Genomic DNA, 25,180 nt, shown 5'->3' with positions numbered 1-25,180 from the left:
CTGGGCTGTGAGGGAGGACACTTCCTCTGCCTGTCACTACCTGAACCAGACTGGCAGACAGTGCAGGGGCTCAGCTGAGATGAGGGGTGCTGAGGAGGAAGTGACTTGGGGAGACATCAAGTTTTGCACTTTCTACTTGTGACAATAAAGCCGGGGAAGAAAGACCAAAGCTGTGAAAGGGAGCAATTCAGTTGACTTATGTCTTTACAAAGATTGGGTTCTCAAAACTACAGATCTAGGGTGTGGTCAGAATTACCTTTAAGACATACCCAAGGAAGGCCCTTTAGCATTTGACACCTTGTGACTTATTAAATGTCAGCATTTTCCATATACCGTCCTTGGCTTAGAGTAAAGGGTCATATTATTAACAAAACAAAACAAACAAACAAAAAAAAGTGCCTTTTCAATACCACATTCACAGCCAGCGAGGGTTGCAGAGTCTGAAACAGGCTTGTTTTCTCTTCATTGCAGTATTGCTTTTCCCCTGCCTCACCGAGCCAGCCCCAGGACTCTAGCACCGCCTAAGCTGCAGAAGAATTGGTACACCTTGACCAAGAATACCATAGCCCTGGGTTCTGCTGAACGGAAATGTTAAATAGGAAGTAACCTCAAATCTCCACAATTCTGTTTTATCACCAGGTTGCTCGTGGGGGCCCCTCGGGCAAAAGCCCTCCCGCGTCAGAGGGCCAACAGGACCGGGGGCTTGTACAGCTGCGACATCACCTCCCGGGGACCTTGCACACGGATTGAGTTTGATGACGATGGTGCGTTCTTCTGCCCTCTTTCCGTGGTCATTTGGCCCGCCCACCTGTACCCCGCTTGCCCTTTCCAAGAGGAAGGAAAGGGAGTACGTTTATTCTTGCCAAGAGGACCTCTTCTCATAGCATCAGTCTTGACTCTTATTTGCCCTAAATGTATTTACTTTGTACATCATGCGTTAGGTGTTGTGCCACCTCTCCTAACCCTGGTTTCTTAACCAATATGATGGGTTGATGTTGCCATCTAGTGGCATTATGCAGTTCTGCAAGAGGCCGTTGAAAATTCACAGCAGTAAAGAAAATTGGCCAGATACTGTATTCAAGCGGCCAAAAGTGTAGCACTTGCTGTTAAAATATTTGGAATAAAGACTTTTATTTTTATTTTTGCGGTTTTGGGGATCTAACCGAGGTCCTGGAGCCTGCTAGACGAGTGCTGTGTCACTGAATTATAAAAGTCTGTCTTCACTGTCAGGCCCCTCGGGAGTGAGAGCCGAGTGAAATGAAGAAAGCAGCCCCATTGCTCCGATGGAGACTCCTTTTGTGAGGATCTGGGTAGCCGGGAGATGTACAGTGTAGGCCTCTTAACGTCCAGTTTGCCTGCTCCCTGCAGTATGAGCAGAGTCGTTAGTGTACTAAGAAGCTCCTACCAAACCTAATTGATATGTTCAGTCCAAGTAGATACGCAGATTTGTGTTTATGGTCTCTTGCTTCTTTATCTTTTAGTAATAACTTTTTTTTAACTAGTTAGAAAACAGTACATGTGATTTGTAGGTTGTGATTAGACACAACCTTAAGAAGAAGGAAGCAACAAAAGTCCACTGGTCATCTCCATATATAGACATACCTTCTATTCATTTTGACATTTTTACATTCTTTCTGTTGTCTACTCAAAGCTGTTGTTTCCATATTTATGTAACGATTCATATTTGGAAATTGTGCCTTCTCATCGAGGAAACAAAATTTGGATATAAGATCATTCAGTGGTTTTAAATTGAAACAGAAATAAGCACATGGTAGTATTTGTAGTTTCTTCTCGCTTTCTTTTTTTTTTTTTCTTTTTTTTTCCTGGCTAAGATTAAATACATCAGTCCCCTTTGACATTGATAAAGTACATCACTTGTCAGCTGTGAGTAAATCTGAGGCCTTATCTCCCCCATCTAGTAAAGAAAAGGAAAGCTCATGCTGTTGTATAACAAATTGGGTAGTACATAGAGAGGCACCTGCTTTTTTTCCGTTTGGGTCACAGTGGGACTTTGCAGACTGGATTTTACATGTAGAGCTCTGTTTCCTGTGTAGTTTTTCCTTTTCCTATTGTGGTACTGAGGATTAAACCCGAGGCCTCATACCGTGTTAAACTCAGTGCTCCACCACTGCACTGCGCTAAACCCCCAGCCCCCACAAGTAGAATTTTATGAAAGGTTCTTAATAATAATCATTGCTCTAACTTCTTGAGAGGAGAGATCGTTTGGGGATCCAATAACTAATTCAAGGCAGCTTGGAAACAGTTTCTTATGTTTTTGTTCCCCTTGTCACATCCTGTGGGGGTGTCTGTTCAGATCCTGTGGGGTCCCTTGGAAGTGCTCATTGTATCTGTTACCTGTGTTGCTTTCCACAGCCGACCCTACATCAGAAAGCAAGGAAGATCAGTGGATGGGGGTCACAGTCCAGAGCCAAGGTCCGGGGGGCAAAGTGGTGGTAAGTGTAGAGAAATGAGCTCATCCGCAGTGTTGAATGCCTGTTGTGTGTCAGCACTGGAAAAACAGCAGTGAAGAAAACAACAGTTCGCCTCCCGGGTGGGGTAAACATTCTGGCAAACTTCCTGTTTCACAGCAGCAACCGAGGTTGAAAGAAACCATTAAGAAAGCAAGAAAGTATTATTGTTCCTGTGAACCTTGTTACATGATAAAGTAGCAGATTTAAAGAATTTACTGATAAAATTTTATTGAATATCCCTAAAATTCCAGGTGGTCTTAAAAAGGCAAAACAAAACTAGACATCATTTATGTCTTAAGTACTTTAAAATTTTGAATAATGAAAAGGGGATTTGTTAGGTGGATTGTATTCAGTGGTTTTGCAAGGGCTTCCAGGTTGGCGTATGCTGATCTTTTTGTCGTGCTTTCAGAACCTGGTTACTATAACAATTTATATAGAAATTTGAGAAAAATGGGAATTTTAGTAAAAGCTGAATTTTTATACTTGGCAGTATATTATGGGAAATTGACTTGGATGTTATGAATTATCAGCAGACCACCCAGCTTGTGTTAAATGGAAGGTGGGCTAAAAATAACCCTTGTAGAAATTATAGAGATTATTTCATTTCTTCTAGCAGGGTAATTCTTTCTGCCTTTTAAAACGAGATAGATGGCCAGGCATTTAGCTCAGTGGTGCCGCCACCTACCTCGAAAGCGCAAGGTCCAGAGTTCGATCCACAGTACCTAAATAAATAAAGAAATGCATAAATAAATAAAAAGAGAGTAATCTCAGCTCAGAATAACAGGATTTATAACAAGGAAAACAGTATAGGTAGAAAGAAAATGTCCTTATTTTAGCTGTATTTACTGAATCCAGATGAAAATAGAACCATGAAAAACTCAAGAAAAAGTGATTTAGTCAGGTGTGGTGGCGCACGCCTGTAATCCCAGCACTCAGGAGGCTGAGGCAGGAGGATCGCTGTGAGTTCGAGACCAGCCTGGGCTATATAGTGAGTTCCAGGTCAGGCTCAACTACATAGTGAGACCCTGTCTCAAAAAACCCAAACAAAGTAAACAAACAAAAAACCCCCCCACATATGGTTATATAAAGGATTTACAAAATAAGCCTATAACATAGGAAGATATTTCCCTTTGTTTATGTGACTGTATCAGATAAATTTTCTGTAAATACAGTGTTTGGATCAGACCTTCCTCTCTGAGAAGACGACAGAAGTCCTAGTTCCCATTGCTCATTAATGGACCCTTTAGAGCCATGTGGGGAAGAGTTGCTGGTTTGGGAATCAGATCCCAGGACGAGAAGATGTTTAACTGTCCTAACCTCTTTACTCTTGGTGGTTTTATCACTAACTGTTTTATCAGTAACTGTCTATCATATAGACATGAATGGGCTGTTTTATTCTGTTCGCAGACATGTGCTCATCGATATGAAAAAAGGCAACATGTGAATACAAAGCAAGAATCCCGAGACATCTTTGGCAGGTGCTATGTACTGAGTCAGAATCTTAGGATCGAAGATGACATGGATGGAGGAGACTGGAGTTTTTGTGACGGCCGATTAAGAGGCCATGAAAAATTTGGTTCTTGCCAGCAAGGTGTAGCAGCTACTTTTACTAAAGACTTTCATTACATTGTATTTGGAGCTCCGGGTACTTATAACTGGAAAGGTATGACAATTGCATTTACAGATATTTGAATATCTTTAAAATTTCCATAGCATCTACTATGATTTATTACATCTTAAGTTAAAATGTGTTATCAGGCATTTGTATAGTAGAAAAGTGGATAAGTTAAAATCTCTCACGTAATAAAGAAATAGTGCAAATGTTTTAGCATTGGTTTTCTCTCTGCTAGGACTTTAAATTATTGTAAGTGGTTATCTTTTTTGGTAGTAATAGAACAGGTCATTTTAATGTTTAATATTTGTCTGTTTTGTGGAGCTAAAGACAGTTGTTTTAAGTTTGTGATCTCAGAACTGAGGATTAAGTATCTGTTGCATTGCACATGGTCTCAGAAGATCATGTTTGACTAATAAAGCAGTGATCGGCAGATTGGGAAATTCCGGGGTGGTCCCCTCAGACCATTAGAGGAGAAGTTGTTGAATGATATTGTGTGATTATTGTGATGAGTGCAAGGAGACGCTGGGGGAAGAGGGCAAGAACCCACGTTCACTGCCTAGGGACCTGGTCGGTTCCTGGAGTGAAGTTTAACTTCTCGGAAGGAATGAAGCAGATACAGAAAACTTCTGTAAGACAAATAACCAAACTCTCATCCATGATAGGGAGAAATGCATCTGTTTTGAAAGTAAAAAACTTTCTTGAGAAACTTCTTAAAATAAATGATATGTTTTCATGCGTCAGGGTAAGTTTTCCCATTTCCATTGAAATTTTCCCAAATTTTGACGGCCGTTAGAAATTATTCCCGAGAACTTGCCGTCCTGTCTGTGTCAGGCAGTGTAACAATGTTAGCGAGTCATTTCCTTTGTCCTCTTCCCACCCTCAGTGTAGTTTCCATGTGACGGGGTTTGTCCAGTTACAGAGGCCTCTGTTGTCTCAGGACCTACTGACCTACTTGGACGGATAGAATTTATAAGTAGTCTTATTTTAGCAAGAACAGATGCCATGTATAGTAAAATGAAACAAAACGCCCAGTAGTTATGTATATTTTAATTCATAGGGAAATAATGTCTTACCTGCCTTATCAAGTCTGACTTGGAATGTTGTCATCTTTAAAAAGTTATATTGTGATTTGTACTTACTGTATGAAATCTTTTAATTGTAAAAATATTTATAGTTTTAAGAATTTTTAAAAGAAAAAAAATTTAAAGCAAAGCAATCTAAGGAGAAAATCAGTGTATTTCACTTTTATACTACAGAAAAGAAGCAAGTGGAATCTACTAGTGGTGCATGGCTATAATCCAACACTAGGGAGGCTGAGGCAGGAGGATCTCTGTGAGTTTAAGGCCAGCCTGAACTCTACATAATGAAACCTTTGTCAAAAAAGAAAAAACAAAAAAGCAAAATTGACTGAGGATTATGGAGAACATAAAATATATATAATTTATGTCAAGTTCATGTCATTTAAAAAATTAGTTTCCTGTGGGTTTTTTTGTCCAAGCAAATATTCCATTTTCCATGTAGTTTCATGGTATTATAAAGATCATGAAGACACATGGGGCATTTCTTAAATTACTAGCACGAGTTTCTTTCACATAAAAATTTACATAAACATTAAACATTTAACAACCTTAAAATTCACCTATTCCTCTGCCTTTTATTTTCCAATCTCTCCTCCCCATACTCCCGGATAGTGTTTTTAGGAACCATTTATTTTAATTTGTTTCATCTGCATTTTTGTTGTTTTTTGCCATTTCGTTCCTCTAGGGATTGTTCGAGTAGAGCAAAAGAATAACACTTTTTTTGACATGAACATCTTTGAGGATGGGCCCTACGAAGTTGGTGGAGAGACTGACCATGATGAGAGTCTCGTTCCTGTTCCTGCTAACAGTTATTTAGGTAGGAACGAGCACAGGCGGCGTGCCTTCCCTTTTGGACATGGTGAGATTCTCCTGCAGAAGCCCGCAAGCCCCTGGGTTTGTCGGCTGACAATAGGCCAGGTGGAGCCGGGGGCCTTGGCTACAGTGATCTGGGGGTAACCTCTCAGCTCCCTGGGATCCTTCTCTATGGGCTTCCTCAAGGGGGAAGAAACCCGTTATCACCTAAAATCCTTCGTCCTCCCACTTGGAAGTCTGTCTCCTGAGCTAATGATGAAGGCCTCTGTCACCTAAAGCAGGCTGTTGAGGCAGCCATGAGAAAGTGCCTGTTCCTAGGTGGCCCGGCTGCCTTCCTTCTCTCTCGGGTCTCTCTCTGAGACCCTCTTAAGAGCTACGCTTACGAAGTTCTTCTGAAGTTAAGACCTCAGGCCCTTGCCCTGTGACTGTCGTTCCCCGAGGGTTGGGCCTGTGTCTACAATGGGGCTCCCATGTCACAGGGCCCTGGCGGGTGGCTCGGGTGCTTCCCAGCCGAGCCTGGGCAGGACGGCTAAAGCGGCTCTGAGGACACCGGATTGTGTCTAAGTGCCAATTCCTTAACTCCTGAGGCTTGTTTGCATTACTAATGGTGTCCTAAATTATTCCTGTGCATTATGGTAATTACACAAAGGCTTTTAAAAGCTTTAATTCTGGTATGAGTTGACATAAAGAATAATTACTGTGCATTTCTTGGAAAAAAATGTAAAAAATCTTCTAAACCTAAATAGTAACCTATTTTTTTAGAAATAGTGAGGGAGGAAGAGTGTACCCATCTGCTAGTGATATTATTGAAACAATGGAAGGTAAGAAAAGGAAAAACAAGTATACATGTATAAATAATTCTAAACAATGTGATAGTAAACACACCCTGTTATTTTAGTTGTGTTTCCGAATGGTAGTGTTGTTAAAAAAACTTCTCAATTCATATACCCTCATCTCCAAAATGAAAACTTCATATGAAAGTATATGAGGGAAGCAAAAATACTATTTGTTCAGCAACTCTTGTAAGTCAAGTACTATACTCAGTGTTTTACATGTATAGATAGTACTATAAAATGATTATTACTTATTGCTCCCTCTTCCTCTTTTATTGACTAATAAGTAAAGCCATGACTCAAGAAGCTCAGTTTGGCTGGGCATTTAGCTCAGTGACACCACGTTTGCCTCACAAGTGCAAGGTCCCAAGTTCGATCCCTGACCCTCAAAAAGAAAAGCTTAATTTTGTAGCCCTAAGTAACATCATTAAAAACCCCCATGTCAAGGAAAGAAATACTTGTGAAAAGGAGAAGCCAGGAAGCACCAGGTGTGTGACTGCTGTGTTAGTGGCCACGAGGAACAGCAAGGGGCGCTCAGAGAGAGGGATTCACAGTCTCAAGTATTAAATGTAGGTTTTCCAGGTAAAACACCTTTTCAAGGTAAATATCAACAAACCAATATTTTATTTGAACTGATGTTCACCAACCATCTCTCTTTCTTCAAATGTGCTATTTATAGTTTTTTCTTTTTTAATGATGGGAAGTATTTAATTTTAATTGTTCCAGATAAGATACCAACACGTTGATGTTTATAATAGATTCCTGTGGATTTTATAAACATAGTTACTGTTAGAACATACGAAAACATAAAGCGCTTTTTATTACATACATTGGACACTTTTAGAATGGATTTTCTCAAAGATGGATGTCCAAGAAAGAAATCAAGTTCACACTGTTATGTTTTGTTTGTCTGTGCTATGTGTGAAGCTGCCATTTTAAAAGATCAGTGGGTTTGAGAAATAAAATGGTCTGCCTGAGGTTTTGGAAGCTGGCAAGAAGAACAGCTTGCCAGATACTGTGGTGGCTTCATCAGCCAGCAAGAACAGCAGCGGTCCTGTCTCTTACCAAGCATAATTATTTTTTCTTCAATCTCTTCGTTCCATGCATGTGTACAGGCCTGCTGTTTTTGACTAGCATTTCCTATACAGATCCCGATCAGTTTGTTTATAAAACACGGCCTCCCAGGGAGCAGCCTGACACATCCCCTGATGTGATGATGAATAGCTACCTAGGTTTGTGACCTCTGAGATGACAAATTGTCTTGGTCATGGTCATTCAAAAAAAATTTGTTATCCATACAGAGCATAAATCTTTTTATTTTCTATTTCATGTCAAGCCCAAGGCACACACAAAAATCATGCTATGGTTGAGGCTCTGCTGCCAGATGGTTTTCAGAGCTAGATTCAATAATATTGGCCTATTTTAAACTTGTGGTTCATCATATTTTCAACTCACTTCACAATTTGAGACCTGCAGCAGTAGTGGTGAAGCTCTTCATAAAATAAAAGCCAATAAAAAGGGCAAGCTTATATTATTCATGCATCTGCCTCATCTTTCTATAGAAAGATTTGCTCAATTTGGAGAATCTTGATTTGAGTATGTATATTTGCCACCCAGCAAATCTCAGTATTTGTAATCTGACATCCTACCTAATGCTTCATAATTGGGTATTCTAATGTTTTCTGCCCTTTGGACACATATGTAACTGATACAAGCAATAATTCACACACCTGTTGTAGTAGGTTCTCAGATACTGTGTATCATCAGTGAACAGTTTTGTTTGCATGCTGTGTCTGAGAACTAAAAGTTGATCCAAAATAATGAAATGCTATAAATAGTATATTGATGACCTTAGCATTTATTTTTCACTGATTACCAAGAAATGAATGAATACGGATTTTGTTCATGTAAAAATACTAGTCACTATATTACAACCCAACTTCATAACATGCATTAACTAATGTTGAAGTCAGGTTACATTCTCTGTGAGTATGATGTGACATTACCATGGTAGTACAATATCTAGCTTGCTGTCCTTTTATCACAGCTTTAAAATTAAAATAGGGTTAAAATCAACTCTTAACATGCATGAAGACTTCATAATTCAAGTTCTATAAATGCTAAATAGCATAGATACTTTTCCTTAAAAGTCTTGGTAATCTATGGAAAGCATAATAGATCTTAGCTCTGTAACTCTCTTATCACAAATATGATAGCTGGAGGAATGTTTGGGAGGAGATCAGGGTGGGGAGCCAGAAGAGAAAGTAGTGATGGGATTATCAGTGTCATGAACTTGCTGAAATACAGGATGGATGTGAGAGGCTGTATTTGTTTTTCTAGGCTTTTCTTTGGACTCAGGGAAAGGTATTGTTTCTAAAGATGAGATCACTTTTGTGTCTGGTGCTCCAAGAGCCAATCACAGTGGGGCTGTGGTTTTGCTAAAAAGGGAACTGAAGTCTGCACATCTTCTCCCCGAGTACATATTTGATGGGGAAGGTCTTGCTTCTTCCTTCGGCTATGACGTGGCTGTGGTGGACCTCAACAAGGATGGGTAAGAATGTCATAAGTTACTGTACACAACTAATCATTGCTTCTTTCACTGGCTGCTGTGGGTCTGTTCTTTCAGGTTACAGGTTAGTTGATCCAAAGAATATATTTGCTGCCAGATTTTTACAATTCCCATCCATCTTCATCCTTTGTGTGGCAGCAGACATTTATTATCCTCCCCAGGGTGGAGAATTACATTTTTAATATTCAGTTTTTACTCATGTCTTGGGATCGTGGGCCCATGGAATTAAAATTTGAAAAAAGTTAACTTAGAAAATGACACGTACATCTCTTTTCTGTGATTTCCTAAGGGGCAAGTCTCCTAAGAGCTATGTCTTAATGAAAGTAGGGCCTGGTGACAAAGTCAATTCATGTGTGATTTATGACTTTTGGTGTCAGATGGGAGTAGAGTAGTGGGATATTTGCTGGGAGTCCTATATTGTGGCTCTAAGTTTGAGAAACTGGCTGAGTTTTTATCCCAAGTATTTTTCTTACAGCTCTTATTACAGGTTACCTTGATTTTTTTAAAAATATTTTAATAGATGAGATGTAAATCCTTGAGGTCCTTTCTTACCTCTGTGTGTATTAGTGCCTGGGCTGGTGATATTCTCCCAAATCTTGATGGTATTTTAGCCAATAGTTCACAGTTCTTCATTATGTTTTTAGGTGGCAAGATATAGTTATTGGAGCCCCACAGTATTTTGATAGAGATGGAGAAATTGGAGGGGCAGCATATGTCTACATTAACCAGCAAGGCAGATGGAATAATGTGAAGCCAGTTCGTCTTAATGGAACCAAAGACTCTATGTTTGGCATTGCTGTCAAAAATATTGGCGATATTAATCAAGATGGTTACCCAGGTAGATAACAGATTGTGAAGTGGTTATGATTTATAGATTATTGGGTGGTTTAAATAATGAGTGCTCATGAGGTCTAATTTGTATTGGAATGTTTTTAAAATGAGACCTGTTAAAATAATCTTGTCAACAGATATTGCAGTTGGAGCTCCCTATGATGATATGGGAAAGGTTTTTATCTATCATGGATCCGCAAATGGAATAAATACCAAACCAACACAGGTAACTACACAACCTGGATATCTATTTCTACATGTAAAGCCTCACCTTTTTGCCTTGTAATGTAACATTTAGGTTTAAGTGAATTTCCATACTATCTTGTTTTAGTTATGAGCCTGCAATATGAATTTTTTTCAATAAGCTTATCGGTACATTTTAGGTATTCAGTATGATGACATTCATCACTGGGAATTTGTACCTTTACATGATATATCTTGGTTCTTATGTTTTCCCTATTCCCCTGCCCTCCCTTAAACCCTTACACCCCTCCCTATTTAAAAGGACTTTTATAATATGAATTTTTATTTTTCAAACAATGTATTACTAGAGAATAGTTTCAAAGTAGACATATCATTGCACCAACCTACTTGTTTTAATTGTAAAATTTCTTAGATAAGTTATAAAGTCAAAGTAATTCAAAGCAAGAATGCTCAATCCTGATAGCTTAAGAGATGGAAAGGTGATATACATTACTTCCCTTAATAGTGTACTTAATAAAGCTAAAACTGGGCAAACAATAGAAGATTGTAGTTATATGGAGAATTCAAACACCAAACATTTAAAATTGCCTTTGAAAATAAGAAGGACCTTTTGGAGGACAGGTAGGGAAGTTGGATTGATTTGAAATGCCCTGATTGACCTACTATAGTAAGCAGACATGAAAAGTTGGCCTTTGCATCCTTCAAGGTGCTTTGTAAATCAGACGACTTTTATGAAGTAAAATACATGAAGTGTTTGATATATTTGTAATTTAGAACTCTACCTACAAGTGGACTCAAACTTCAGAAGAAACCTGTGTGTCTTTTTCAGTGCATAGATAAGCCATTCGTATTTGTGGCCCACTGTCTATGTCCTGTTGTTCTATGTTCTGATGGCCTGTTTATTTTAGGTTCTTGAGGGTTCAACACCTTATTTTGGATATTCAATTGCTGGAAATATGGACCTTGACAGAAATTCCTACCCTGATGTTGCTGTTGGTTCCCTCTCAGATTCAGTAACCATTTTCAGGTTTGTTATTTTTTACTTTAGTTAAGCATGTTGCAACATCAGTTATTTCTAAAATTGCGACTTTTTGGATTGAAATTTGTAATACCTGTACTTCAAAGGCAAAGGCTTGTGTGAATTTTGAAGATCTTTTTCTTTTGAGGTGGGTATAATGTAACAAGAGTATTTTATAAAATCTTGCTAGATTTGAAATAACTGTTGAAATGATAGGTCAGAATGAATGAATGAAAAATTGTACTTCACAAATTTCTCCTTTTGCGGGAGGGATTGATACTAGAGATTAAACCCAGGGCTCCAGATATTCTAAGCAAGTTCTCTACCATTAAGCTACATTTCCAGCCTTGCCTTATGTTACTTTTGGTGAAAAAATGAAATACATATAAAATTTGACAGAAAAAAGCATAACGAAGGAAATCTCTTATTATTCACTCTTCATTCTTGAACTCCAAAATATTGATTTATATTCTAGTCTTTTATTTTCTGTGATTGTGCATGTATATTTAAACTGAGATTTAAATTAAGATCAGAATGTACATTTTGCTTGTAACCTGTTTTTGTCTATTTATGATACATAGTGGACTTTGCCCATGCCATTGAGTACTTTTCTAAAATGAAGTTAACAGCTGTCTAGGAGGCATCACGTGACTGGGTACAGGTTTATTTAACCCGCTGCCACACTGTCATTGGTCATCTACATGGCTCCCCGTCTGAATAATACAAAAAGCTGTCCATGCTCTTGATAATTCCTTAGGCTGCATTCCTCAGAGTGACATTGCTACACGCGCTTCGTGACTTGATTCATGCTCACCAAGATGGCCTCCAGAGAGGCTCTGACGGTGTGGTCGTCAGCTGCATTTGAGTCTCCTTTTCTCACTGCTTCCATCATTACTGGCAATCACCATTCAACATTATTATTCTTCAACGTTTTTGTTTTAAAAGTAGCAGATTTTTGTTTTTTGAAAAAGTTAGTATAGGATTATGCAAAGTACAAGTTCCTAAATATTTCTGTCTTCCCCAAAACGACTTTCAAGTTTTTAGTATCTTTTTACTTTTAGGGTCAGCAGCAGACCATATAGTAACTGCTTTCTTTAATCTGGTTTGTAAAACTTTAATGTATTTTGGGAACTTCTTGTCAATACAGAAACACATACAGACACATAATATGACTTGATACTAGTCCTTTATAGGCATTAAATTCATCCTCAGTTGATAAAAATTTAGTCTCTGGTCTTTAATATAAATAGTGTGCTATAGGGGCCAGGGATTTAGCTCAGTGGCACTGTGCCCGCCTGGCAAGAGCAAGGTCATGAGTTCAGTTCCTGGTTCACACACACACACACACACACACACACACAGTTTGCTATAATGCATCATTTATGTCTCTATGTGATCATTTTTTAAAAGAAAAACTCCTTGAAATAAAATTCTGGAATACAGGTTAAGGTTAGCACACTTTCACATTATACTCTCGGGTAAGTTATAAAAGTTTATATTCATGGCAGCAACTGAAGAGAGGGCTGGTTTTCTCAGCCTTACCAATATTGAATATGATTAATATTTACTAATGTGATACATGATCTCATCTTTTGATTTCATTTGCATTTCTTTGCTTGCTAATAAAAATGAACTATTAGATTTATTTTTTTAACCGTTCAACTTTAAAGTCATTTTTATATCTTAACAAATATCTTTAGGGACATAGGCAATAATGTACAGAGAAACTCTTAAGAAATTCTAGGTGCTTTGTGAGATTGGTGCCTTCGTGGTCCTGTAGACTTTAGAAGAGTGCCAGATATAGATGTAGCCTCCATAACTAAAATACAGTACCCCCAAATTCACCTGGAAATTAGAAACTTGCCCCAGGACCCCCTTGTTGAGTGGGGGTTGGGGTCTCTCTTCATTGCCCAGGGTTGCCTTAAATTCCTGAGCTCAAGTTACCCTCCTGCCTCATCCTCCAGTGTAGCTGGGATTACATGCACAAATCACCATGTCGGGGTCCCAGCAAAGGTCTACAGAGAATAGTGTACTACAGTGAAAGAAAATTCATTTTCTGGGTAAACAGCAAAATCTTTGAAAGCCATCTCATGTGAAAGCAAAGAACTGAAGAAGTCAGTTACAGATGGCAAGCATAGGAGGTGTGAAAACATATGGAGAAGAGAGTGTCTGAGCTATTAATGAGGTCAAAGGAAGAAACTAAACAAAAAATTAAGTTAACCAAATAAACAGACGTGTATGAGATTTGGAAAGGAAATATCTCAGGAAAGCGAGGATGTGTCCTTCGAGGTTTGTGTTTTTGTGATGATCATCAGTCTCAAGCCTGGGGACCCCCTGACCCACTGTGCTGGGGAGGTGTGTGGCTCTGCGCCCCCCTTAACGCATGTAAGAGGTCTTCTATTTAGTGCTTCTCAACGCTGCCTTTATATGCACGTTTCTCTTTGCTCATTAAGTATTAACCTTAAAGTAATTGAAGAGTGTATGACATTCAGCTGCTTCAGCAGGCTGTTCCATTACAAGCCAGCGGGAAGAGCTAGAGTGCGGTATAGCCATCAACTAAAAGATGACTTTACTTCTTTTTTTTTTTTTTTGGTACCGGGGATTGAACTCTGGTCCTTGCACTTGCAAGGCAGGCCACCGAACCGCTGAGCTAAATCCCTGGCCAACTTTACTTCTTATACTAAAATCTGGTTACCAAGCTTTTCCAATAGGCGACTGAACTTTAGATAATTAAATATTTGCCTCAGTCTGTGTGTAATTGATACTCAGGCCACCGAAGCTGAGCTAAATCCCTGGCCAACTTTACTTCTTATACTAAAATCTGGTTACCAAGCTTTTCCAATAGGCGACTGAACTTTAGATAATTAAATATTTGCCTCAGTCTGTGTGTAATTGATACTCTTTACTTTCCTGTCTTTCTGAGTAGGTCGGTAGTGAACTCTATAAACTTGTTCCTTCTTCGCTTGTAGTTTGAAAGCAGATTTCAAAATCCTTTGGTAATGGAGAAACCAACCCCTTTATTTAACAATGAGGAAAATGAGTCCTCGGGCTGGCTTGAGCCTTATTTAAGGCTGGGTCCTGAGAGAACAGAGTATAGTACCTGAATCTTTCCACCCTCAGTATTGGGCATATCCCCCTTTCAGCCATACGAGTACTTCAGGGTAGTTAATAAATAAACACCAATTACACATGGGCCAGCGAGACCAGTAAGATTTGCTTCATGTGTTAAAAGATACATTTTTATTGTTCATAAAACTACCCTCAAAATTGTATGTGTAACATGCACTAATAAGAAATGTTAAAGTAAATTTAAAAATTGTATATGTATGTTGTATGTTTAAAAAATAAAGGAGGCCTCGGGCAGAAATGTGCATTAAAATATTTTGGAATTTATGCCATAATAATGCACTAATAGTATGATACATAAAACACTACATCTGGTGTGACTGATTTTAATATATTTATGTGAACAAATATTGCAAGTAAAAATGTCAGTTTTTGCCTTTCAAATATGTTCTCAAAATTAAGAATGTTCCTAGTTAGCATTTTAGAAACTCACAGCTCGCTGAATATAAAATAAAAATGTAAAGGAAAACAGAGAAGCAGGGAAAGTGGGCAGTATTTGTCCCTTTATTGGCCCCTGCCTTCACCATGAATGGATCCATGCCCTCGCCAGCCCAACAGAAACTTCCAGAAGGTAGAGTTCACTTCCAATTAATAATGCATTTTCCTATAAAGACACTTCTCCAGGGTGACTGGGTTTACCCAAGTCCAGGCCACCTGAACCTGCATGATAGTAAAACCTGGTTGGGGAGCGACGGAGGTGAGGGTGAGACAAGATCCCAGCAACCACCCCCGCCAACCACCATGTCACCTCTTTGGCTGCATGAGCAGGGGAGGACACCGAAGGGAGAGGAACGAAGTTTTCCTGTGCTGAGCAGGACGAAGGTGTGGATTCCAGAATGCTGGGTGGGCAGCAAGGCAGAGCTGGGAGGAGGTAAAGGGATTCAAGTTCCTGCTGAGATTCTGTGGAGGAGAGAAAGTGTAGTCAGTTATAAGGTTGGGATGGGAGATTCCAGGGGAGGATACAGAAGGACAGTGTTTGCAAGATGAAGACTAAAAGCTTCGGGCTGACTTTGTTGCTGAGAAGAACATACATATAAATGCCTTGATATTGAGAAGCCTGGGTGTTAGAGGTATTGTGGTGGCAATTTTTTGGGAAGATACTTTAGCATGATTACTCATTAAAGGTGTACATATTGCCTCACCTTGGTAAAGAATGGCTTTAAAAAGATGATAGGTAATAAGTACTGACAAGGATGGAGGGAACTAGGAACCCTTGTGCACTGTTGGTAGAAATGTAAGTTGGTACAGCCATTATGGAAAACAGTGTGAAAGTTTCTTTAAAAAGTAAAAAGAGAACTATATGATCCAGCAATCCCACAATTAAGTATATATATCCAGTGGAAATGAAATCAGTATTTCAAAGAGAAATCTGCATTTCTGTGTTTATTGTAGCACTATTCACAATAGCCAAGAAATGGAAACAACCAAAGTGTTCATCAATGGATGAAAGGCTAAAGAAAATGTACATATACTCATGAAATGCTATTTATCCATAAAAAGGAAATGAGATTGCTCATTTGCAACAAAATGGCTAGAACTGGAGATCATTGTTAAGTGAAATAAAGCAGGCACAGAAAGACATGCTACATGACCTCAGATGGAATCTAAAAAAAAGCTGGTCTCATAAAAGTTGAGAAAAGAGCAGTAGTAACCAGAATCTGGGAAAATGGGGCAAGGGTGGGGTAAGTTGGTCAATAGGTACTAAATTACAGTTAGATACAAGCAGGGTGTTCAGGTGTGTTATTGTACATTAGGGTGGCTATAGACTAATGTATATATACTACATGTGTTTCAGAAAGCTAGAAGAAGATTTTTAATGTTTTTGCCATAAATTATAAACATTTGAAGCAATAAGTATGTTTAACATTATGCAATATACACATGTATCAAAACATCACATGGTACTCTGTAAATATGTATAGTTTTCATGTATCAATGAAGAATAAACTTAAATATAGTAATTTTGTTGTGTTTTGGTTTGTTTTTTTGGTACCAGAGATCGAACTTGGGACCTTGTGCTTGCAAAGCAGGTGATGGAACCACTGAGCTAAATCCCTGGCCCTGTAGTAATTGTTTTAAATGAATGTGCTCTTTGTCTTTTAGCAGTTCCACTGCTAGGAATTTATCCTACAGATAAACTTGAGTGGATGCATAAATTAACATTGTAATGTTTGCCAGAGCAGAAACAATGAACTAGAGTTATGTGTATAGTTATGAGAGGACCTCCAAAATGTTAATGAATAAGGCGAATCAACGTACAGAGCAATTCCTATAATAAGCTCCCATTTAGTTGAAACCGTATCTAGTTTTTGTGTTTAGATAATGTATGTAACCGAAACACACAGACTGATAGGTTTCTGAAAGAACATAAAGGCTACTTGGGGTTGGGCATATTATAATGGAGGCATATTTGCTCTAAAACTCTTGAAACTTACATACTTACATCCAATATCTCCATTTATAAGTTTGTAAATTTGAAAGCTGATTGTGATGGCGCATACCTGTAATCTCAGCACCTTGGAAGCTTGTGGCGGGAGGATCACAAACTCAAGTGCAGTAGGGACTTAGTGAGACCTGTCTTAAAAAATAAAGGGCTGGGATGCAGTTCAGTGCAAAGATCCCAAGTTCAATCACCGGTTCTGTGCCATAAATAACAGCGTTTGTAAATTTTTAAGTAGAGTATAATTTAAAATATATTACTTAAGTTATATAAACTTGTTTATATACTGGAAGAAAAATCATGTGCAGACATGTTCCTGTGGTTTTTAGGATCTAGCAGGCAGCTGAGATGCCATTTAGATGTGAATGAATCTCATTTTCAAGGTAACAAGAGGCTGAGCTTATTTTTTCACTTCTTCGTCTTCAGATCCCGGCCTGTGATTAACATTCAGAAAACCATCACAGTGACTCCGAACAGAATTGACCTCCGCCAGAAAACGTGTGGGGCCCCTAGCGGGATATGGTGAGAGTTGCTCTGTGTCCTGGGAGCTGTGTCATGTGGTTAGGTGATATTTCACTGAGCGATGGGCAGTAGGGGGAGTTGGAGAGCTGGAGAACATGTTGGGTTCTTTCCACTGCAATAATGCATCTTTTTAAGAAGTATGTATTTGATTTTATACAGCCTCAAGGTTAAAGCCTGTTTTGAATATACTGCCAAACCCACTGGTTACAATCCTCCAATAAGTAAGTACCCAGTACATTAAAAAAATTTTTTTTTTCTTTCCACCAGGTTGGAAGTTTTGCATAAATCACAGAAAAGCAAACCTCTAGTGGCCAAGTGGGCCCATAAATTCTTGTTTAAAGAATTAAGTGTATCTGTGGTCTCCCCTTTAATTAAGAGGCCACAGTGCAGGAAGGGAGGAAAAACTCCATTTGGTCTCCATTTGTATTTTCCAGAGCAGATGGTTTGGGACAGAGTGCCTCAGAAAAGTAACTTATTTGCTACCGCAATGGTTTCCTCCCTTTCTGCCTTTGAAAGGAAGCGTGGAAAATAGGTTTTGTGGTGGTGAGGTGGTGGGTGGTGGCTGTGGACAGGCAGCTGAGGAGCAGGAGCACAGGATGGAGGCTTTGCTGTGGCCTTTGGCTCTGATTTTCAATCAGTGGCATTTTGGTTGCTTGGCTTTTAATGACACTGCACTCTTCTGGTCTCTCATCCTTTTAGTATTGTTTGTATTGCTATACCCAAATGTCCCACCTTACACTTGCCCACCTGGATGACAGGCCTTTTGCCCTTGTTTGAAATGGATTGGAGAAACAAGAAGGGGAGGAAATGGGGGAAACATTGTATCTGTTACTCTGCCTTTTTTTTTTCAAACCACTCTTGACTACAGATGGGAAATCTTACTGGAGCTCTCCTCTGAAATTCATCATTTATATAAGAGAGATGACAAACCTTCTCCTAGCTTTAATGCAGCATTTGATGCTGTGTGTATTTCTTTTATATTCTGTAACTACTCCATTAACCAAGTTTGTTGATGGAGACAGAGAGCACTTGCTTTGATTGCTTGTACTTCCTCAGGATTGGGAACTTCTGAAGGAAATAAAATAAAACTTTTACAAAGCTACGTAAGTTGCTACATCTAAAATCTTCCCCTAATATTCCAAAATGTGAGCTTATTGTTTGACAGGGATACTTGAACTCGGTGGTCCTCAGATGTAGTGTTCCATACATTCAGATATTTATAATTGAGCCTTAATGAGTATCTACTTGGCTTGCCCCTCGGAGGGTCAGCAAAAGTGGCCTGCAAGGATTTTAAGATGGCGTGAACTGTCTGGAGGGTGAGGGAAGGTTACTGTGGGTTTGGTGGATAAGCGGTTTTAATGCATCCACACCCTCCCACACTTCTGCGATGAGGGGCACTCAGAGAGGGAGCCTTTATCTGGTTCATTGTAAAGTTAGGAGGTCACTGATAAATGGATGGCGTCAAGGCTGCGGAGGGCCTAGAATGGGGAGCGTTCCGTTTGGTGGCTGTGACATTTAAGATTTCTTCACATGGACACAGAAATTGCTATTGAAACTGTCCGTGTTTCTAAGTTTTAGACTTTATCTGAGTATCTGTTTCAGCCTAAGAAGAACGTTACGTTCTGTGTGTGCACACATCGGTGCGCGTGTTGGTGTGGATGAATTACTCGCATTTCTCATTTGTTCTACAAATCACGGTCTCTACTGGGGGTTACAGTAGTTGCTGGGAATGTGTGGTCCCTTCGGCTTGGCTGCACTGTGGGAGACAGGCAGTCACAGCACATTAGGCACGGGCGGGTTGGGGAATGCTCAGGAGGTGCCAGGACAGGCTTTCTGGAGGAAGTGGGGTCCAGTGTGAGGTGTGAAGAAATAAGGACCCTAAGCAGGCCACGGGAGGTGGACGAGGAGGGCTGGAGGGACTGACCCAGGCTGGTGAGACTCCAGCACCTACCTGGCTACATAAAGCTCCATCTTGTGTGTTTGTGACAGAGATTTAATGCAGGTGATTCCTCACCCTTCACTGTATGGCCCCAGGTCTCCTGTTCTTCATCTGCAAAGATAGGGTATTAAAATAGGTTCTGTCAAAAGGTTTCTTCCAGCCTTAATGTGAATATTAGAATGTGGGCTGTTCGTTTTCTCCAATTTCTGTGGCACGTTTTTTCCTTGAGGTTGCCTTTTCTGCACTCTGTGCTTTCCTTTCCAGTGTTTAGTGAGTGCTTAATGAATGTAAGTAATTTAAGTATTGGCCCATGAAAAACATGGTTAGCAGCTACATCCAGTGACCCAACAAAGAATGCATTTTGAAGTCAAGAAATGAGATTTTGATAATCCAGATACTGGCTTTGGTCCAAGCTCCATTAGTGGAATAATCAAGAGCAAGCTGGCCCTCTAGACTGGGGTAGAAACTTTGGTAGCAGTTGTAGTACACTGATAGACAGCTGTCCGCCCACTAAAAGGAATATCATTTGCCATTTGATGCTTTATTTTTTTAAGTGAAAGGTCTTGTCCTACTGTCGAAAGGTTTCTCCATATTCCTCTAAACAAGTGTCCTTTCTCTTAAACTATATGTATAAAAATCACTTGGGATGTTGTTAAAATGCAGATGGTGGTTCAGCTAGCAGGAGATGCCGCCATTCCCAGAGAGCTTTTTTGAATGGCAAACGCTGAGGGTGAGTGAAGCAAGATTTCATGGAGAGTCAGTCAGTTGAGGCCCTTTGGGAATGTTGGGTGTATCTAGTTACCTTCAGTATCCTGTGTGTTTCTGAAATTCAGCCAGAAACTCCTTGATTGTCAGTAGCTGCTGTGAGAATGTTTTCCCTTATTCTCGAGCTCCCCCAAGTGGCTCAGTGAAAATTTAAAACATCGTTAACAGCAGAAGGGAGGAAAGGACAGTTTGACTGGAAACATCACAAATTGTGAAATGTACCTGATTAGGAAATAGCAAGAGAAACGAGGTGGTGGAGAATATGTTGTTCTACGGAAAATCAAAATACGTTAAAAGCTGCTCACCATACTTATGGCTGGATGGTACATGAACATGTTGTAAATTAATACGATTTTGTTCATTTTATCTAGCAATTGTGGGCACACTTGAAGCTGAAAAGGAAAGAAGAAAGCATGGGCTGTCGTCAAGAGTTCAGTTTCGAAACCAAGCATCTGAGCCCAGATATTCTCAGGAACTCACTCTAAACAGGCAGAAGCAGCGGCTGTGCATGGAGGAGACCCTGTGGCTGCAGGTGAGCCTGTGACAGCCCAGTGCTGCCGGGGAGGACAGGAGCAGGGTCTCAGGGCACCACACCTAGGTTCCTCAGATGGGTCGCAGCATCCCATTCAGCAATACACAGTCATCACTTGGGGCTCACCAGTTGCATCTCAGCATAACTGTGCCACTACTCACTTTGCAGGAAAACATCAGAGACAAACTGCGTCCCATCCCCATAACGGCTTCTGTAGAGATCCAGGAGCCCAGCTCTCGCCGGCGGGTAAACTCACTTCCAGAAATTCTTCCGATTCTGAATTCAAACGAACCCAAGACAGTCCAAACTGATGTAAGTCTGCCTGACTTTTGTTTGGCCAGAGTTGCTGCCATGTTGTGATGCTAAATCAACTCCCAAGGCAGTAGAACTAGTGATGTGCTTTAAGGCTGCTCCTTTATTAATCTGCCTTTTTGTACATGCACTGTTTGAGGCGACTTGTTTCCCAAATTAGCAGTGAATACAGAAACACCTATGTAGTACAATGTGGAGCCTGACAGTATTTTGTCTTCATTATTTTTGGCCACTGTAATTAAGATTAATTTTGGAAGAGCTGATATTCCCTTATTGTTTTCTCCCGTAGTTATGTGTAGAAAGAAAAATATATGGCATTTTATCATTGATAACAGTAAAATGCAGAGAATAAATCTCTTAAGAATATTAAAATTCAGTGAGGCAAATGTATGTTACAATGTAACAATCATTTAGTGCCTAATGCGGCCTAGGTCATCTTAGGAAGAAATGCATTATATGGCTTGCTGGACACTCATATAAGACTCCGGGTCTGTTTACTAGGGCTTTGGATGGTTGAAATCAAGATTAGCCTGGGAACATAAAACTTCTTGATTTGGTGTTGTACACTTTCTGCCATAGTCCAGTTGGTGTAACTGGGCATGGTGGCACTTGCCTGTAGTGCTAGCCACTGGGGCAGTTGGAGCAGGAAGATTGCGTGAGCCCAGGAGTTTGAGGTCAGCCTGGGTAACATAGTGAGACCTTGTCCCTCTCAGAAAAAAGGAAAAATCCAGTTGTTATGGATTCAGGCTCCTGGTATTGGTGGCTCACTGATAGCTTTGCCAGAGGAGTACTTGGTGCTTCCAGCTCAGGAGCTAATGCCTAAATCTCTACTTTCGTTTTGTTTTGTTTGAGACAGGGTCTCTTTATTTAGTCCAGGCTGGCCTCAGACTCATGGTGATCCTCCTAACTCAGCCTCCTGAGAGCTGGGATCACAGGCTTTCTAAGTCTCTACTTTGTCAGTTGTTTGCTTCACCAAATAGAGTTCTCTAAACTTTGGTATACTTCATGTGCTTTGATGTTATTGGTTGTTACCATGTTAATATTTCCTGGGTACTTTCCCAGTTCCATAATCAAGTGAAATATAACAGTACAGGAGTCAGTTTTCCTAATTATTTCACCATGTGCTTTTTGAGTACATTATTGTTGGGTTTTTGTTTTGTTTTGTGTTTTGGTGCTGGGTTATTGAACTCAGGACCTTCTGCTTATGAGTAGTGACACCACTGAGCTACATCCCTGGCCCCTTGAGTACATTATTAAACATTATGCTGAGTGCACTGTCCCATTTGCTTTTCTAATTTTAAGCTCACTGTTTCCTCATCTGTATAGTGGGGCTTATAATAATGGTATCTTAACCTTCCTTAGAGTTCTGTTTATGCGGATTAGATGAATTACAATATATAGATCATGTGTTAGCATCATTATTTTTTGTAATGCTTACGGTAGACCTGTAAAAGTAATTCTGATGGCGGACCTGGTTCCACATATGACCCGTGGTGAAATACATGCTGAAAGTTTCACTGACAGCTACGTAGTAGCAGGGACAGGTTTGTCCTGATTTCCTATGGCTGCACTCATTGCCCACACTATTTCATGTTGTCTCGATGCCCTGGACACAATGTTTGAGCAGGAATTAGATGGTAGCAGTGTTATGTTTCACACTTGGATTCTGTGGATGGACTGTATGGAGACTTCTTTAGATACTTTTCTGGTTTTGTTTTCCCACAGGTACACTTCTTAAAAGAAGGATGTGGAGACGACAATGTGTGTAACAGCAACCTTAAACTAGGATATAAGTTTTGTACCCGAGAAGGAAACCAAGACAAATTTTCTTATCTCCCAATGTAAGAATCACTCTGTAGCGCTAACAAAACACACCTCTGGCTTCTAGGTGGCTTTTTAAGAAAGAATCTTGGAAACATATAGGGTCCGACTCTCTTTTTCTTGTTGTTTTTTTAATAGCCAAAAAGGTGTTCCAGAACTAGTTCTAAAAGATCAGAAGGATATTGCTTTGGAAATAACAGTGACAAATAGTCCCTCTGATCCAAGAAATCCCAAAAAAGATGGCGACGATGCCCACGAGGCCAAACTCATAGCGACATTTCCCGACACCCTGACATACTCAGCATACCGAGAGCTGAGGGCTTTCCCTGTAAGTGTTTTCAGGGACCATGGTTGGGGGGTTTCCAGCACCATGCAGCCTGTGATCATCATTGTGCTGCAGCCTGTTGCCTTTCTCTCTTACAGGAGAAACAGCTGAGTTGTGTGGCCAACCAGAATGGCTCCCAAGTAGACTGTGAACTCGGAAATCCTTTTAAAAGAAATTCCAGTGTAGGTGATGCCTCCACCTACTATATTTTTCTTTTCTAAATACCATTACCATATACATGTGCTTGGCCTGTATTAACAACTATTTATATTTTTTTAGGTTACTTTTTACTTGATCTTAAGTACAACTGAGGTCACCTTTGACACCACTGATCTGGACATTAACCTGAAGTTGGAAACGTAAGTGTTACTTCCACTTTCCCATCCAGAATTATTTCGTGAAAACCCTGGCAGTCAATGAATTGGCACTGATCTAACACATAAAAGAAGTGTAATTGTAATGAGAAAACTGACTGTTAAAATAAAACCCTATTGTTTCCTTTTCATTTTCAGAACAAGCAATCAAGATAATTTGGCTTCAATTACAGCTAAAGCAAAAGTGGTTATTGAACTGCTTTTATCGGTCTCTGGGTAAGTGTTTGTGTTTAGCATAACAAATCAGTGTTTGAAAGAACCATTTATAATCCTTACTAAAACTGGTGTTTTTTAATTTAACAGAGTTGCTAAACCTTCCCAGGTGTATTTTGGAGGTACGGTCATGGGTGAGCAAGCTATGAAATCTGAGGATGAAGTGGGAAGTTTAATAGAGTATGAATTCAAGGTGAGTTGGAGCAGTTGGTCCTTTTCTTATATGGAAACTACCATATCCTAGATACCATCTTGGATGTCTTTTTAATAAGTAGATGATACTAATAAAAAGCATTACAAATAAATAGTTAAAATGTGAGCTTGCAAATTTTTAAACAACAAACTAGTTTGTAGTTAAAGACTTTATCCTCAAGAGTAGAGAACCATCTGCCCCTTGGCCTAGTCCTTTGGTTAAAATCTAGTTTATTATAGTCTATTTCCTACTAGAGTTTTAATGTGTGTGGTATAGAGACAAAGTAATACTCAATCCCCATTCAACTAGAGTCTATAAAACAAAGAAAATTCTCAAAGTAATTTCTGCTGGACTTTAGAATGTATGGCTTATTTCTTCCTCCATTATTAGGTCATGTTTCTTGTTGCTTGTGGTTGAAAGACTGTTAATGTCATAGCCACCTTCTCCTCACTGGAACTTAATTCCTGACACCCACAGTTCAAAGGAGAGGCTTATTTTGGCTGATGCTCTAGAAGTTTTGGACTGTGCATGGTTGGCTGGCTCCTTGCAGAAGCAGCCTAGAGGAAGGGCCTAGGTGCTCGTGTTGTAGTAACCAGGAAGCAGAGAGAATGAAGGGAGGAACTGAGAAGGGAAATAAACTCCTCCAGGTCGCATCCCCATTGATCTACCTCTTCCAACATCACTTGTAGCCATGACGTTCTCCAATCCAGTCAGCTTTCATAAGTTCCACCTTTGAGTTCATGAAGTTTCCAGGGGACATCCAGATATAAACCGCAGCAATTAATGTTTGCCTCCCTTTCCCAAGTATTTGGGGATGGTGATACAGATTCGGTGTATGCCAGTAAGGAAGTTAATGATTGGGTTTGAACCACTTCAAAGTAGGCAGTCACTGTGACTTTGTCCAAGTGAGTGAACATAAACACATGGTATGCAGTTCATTCATAACTCTTACGTGAGTTAGGATCTCTGTAACTCAAGTCACATTCCTTCGAAGCACAATGAGTTTGAGGTGAAAGTCTGAAATGGCCAGAACAGGCCCACCACTGACTGTGACAGGATGAAGAAGCTGAATTCCCCCGTGGTGTCTACCAGCAATACAGACTGCCCGGCCAGAAAGTAGTGTTGGGTACAATCTCTACTCCAGCCTAAGGGTTCTGGAGCAGCCCTCCGCACAGACACACAGGG

General features: G+C 39.8%; 1 protein-coding gene and 1 long non-coding RNA gene across 4 annotated transcripts in view; one reads left to right on the top strand and one right to left on the bottom strand.

The window, feature by feature from the left end:
* Positions 1 to 639: 639 nt before the first annotated feature.
* The window catches only part of Itga6 (integrin subunit alpha 6), a 41,266-nt gene continuing 16,725 nt past the window's right edge, over positions 640 to 25,180 (top strand). For both annotated transcript variants that reach the window (XM_019204966.2, XM_019204967.2), the window contains exons 1-18: positions 640 to 764; positions 2,374 to 2,453; positions 3,879 to 4,134; positions 5,851 to 5,982; positions 9,152 to 9,362; positions 10,025 to 10,218; positions 10,349 to 10,437; positions 11,324 to 11,442; positions 17,426 to 17,521; positions 17,681 to 17,742; positions 20,597 to 20,757; positions 20,926 to 21,069; positions 22,795 to 22,910; positions 23,029 to 23,218; positions 23,314 to 23,397; positions 23,495 to 23,574; positions 23,728 to 23,805; positions 23,893 to 23,995. In XM_019204966.2, the coding sequence (XP_019060511.1) occupies positions 2,409 to 2,453; positions 3,879 to 4,134; positions 5,851 to 5,982; positions 9,152 to 9,362; positions 10,025 to 10,218; positions 10,349 to 10,437; positions 11,324 to 11,442; positions 17,426 to 17,521; positions 17,681 to 17,742; positions 20,597 to 20,757; positions 20,926 to 21,069; positions 22,795 to 22,910; positions 23,029 to 23,218; positions 23,314 to 23,397; positions 23,495 to 23,574; positions 23,728 to 23,805; positions 23,893 to 23,995 (2,160 nt within the window). In that variant the 5' untranslated portion in view covers positions 640 to 764; positions 2,374 to 2,408. The remainder of the gene's footprint in view (positions 765 to 2,373; positions 2,454 to 3,878; positions 4,135 to 5,850; positions 5,983 to 9,151; positions 9,363 to 10,024; positions 10,219 to 10,348; positions 10,438 to 11,323; positions 11,443 to 17,425; positions 17,522 to 17,680; positions 17,743 to 20,596; positions 20,758 to 20,925; positions 21,070 to 22,794; positions 22,911 to 23,028; positions 23,219 to 23,313; positions 23,398 to 23,494; positions 23,575 to 23,727; positions 23,806 to 23,892; positions 23,996 to 25,180) is intronic.
* The window catches only part of LOC117283438, a 40,871-nt gene continuing 31,117 nt past the window's right edge, over positions 15,427 to 25,180 (bottom strand). Inside the window, exon 3 of one of the 2 annotated variants that reach the window (XR_004514429.1) lies at positions 15,427 to 15,459. This is a non-coding gene — a long non-coding RNA (uncharacterized LOC117283438). Of the gene's footprint in view, positions 15,460 to 19,538; positions 19,572 to 25,180 lie in introns of those variants that run through there. The other variant, XR_004514428.1, reaches the window with a different exon arrangement.

The sequence above is a fragment of the Fukomys damarensis genome, unplaced genomic scaffold, assembly GCF_012274545.1.
Source record: "Fukomys damarensis isolate Sample0158 unplaced genomic scaffold, DMR_v1.0_HiC HiC_scaffold_26, whole genome shotgun sequence".
Lineage (NCBI taxonomy): Eukaryota > Metazoa > Chordata > Mammalia > Rodentia > Bathyergidae > Fukomys > Fukomys damarensis.
The sequence above is the reverse complement of the archived record's forward strand: the minus strand, read 5'-3'. Positions and strand labels throughout refer to the sequence as shown.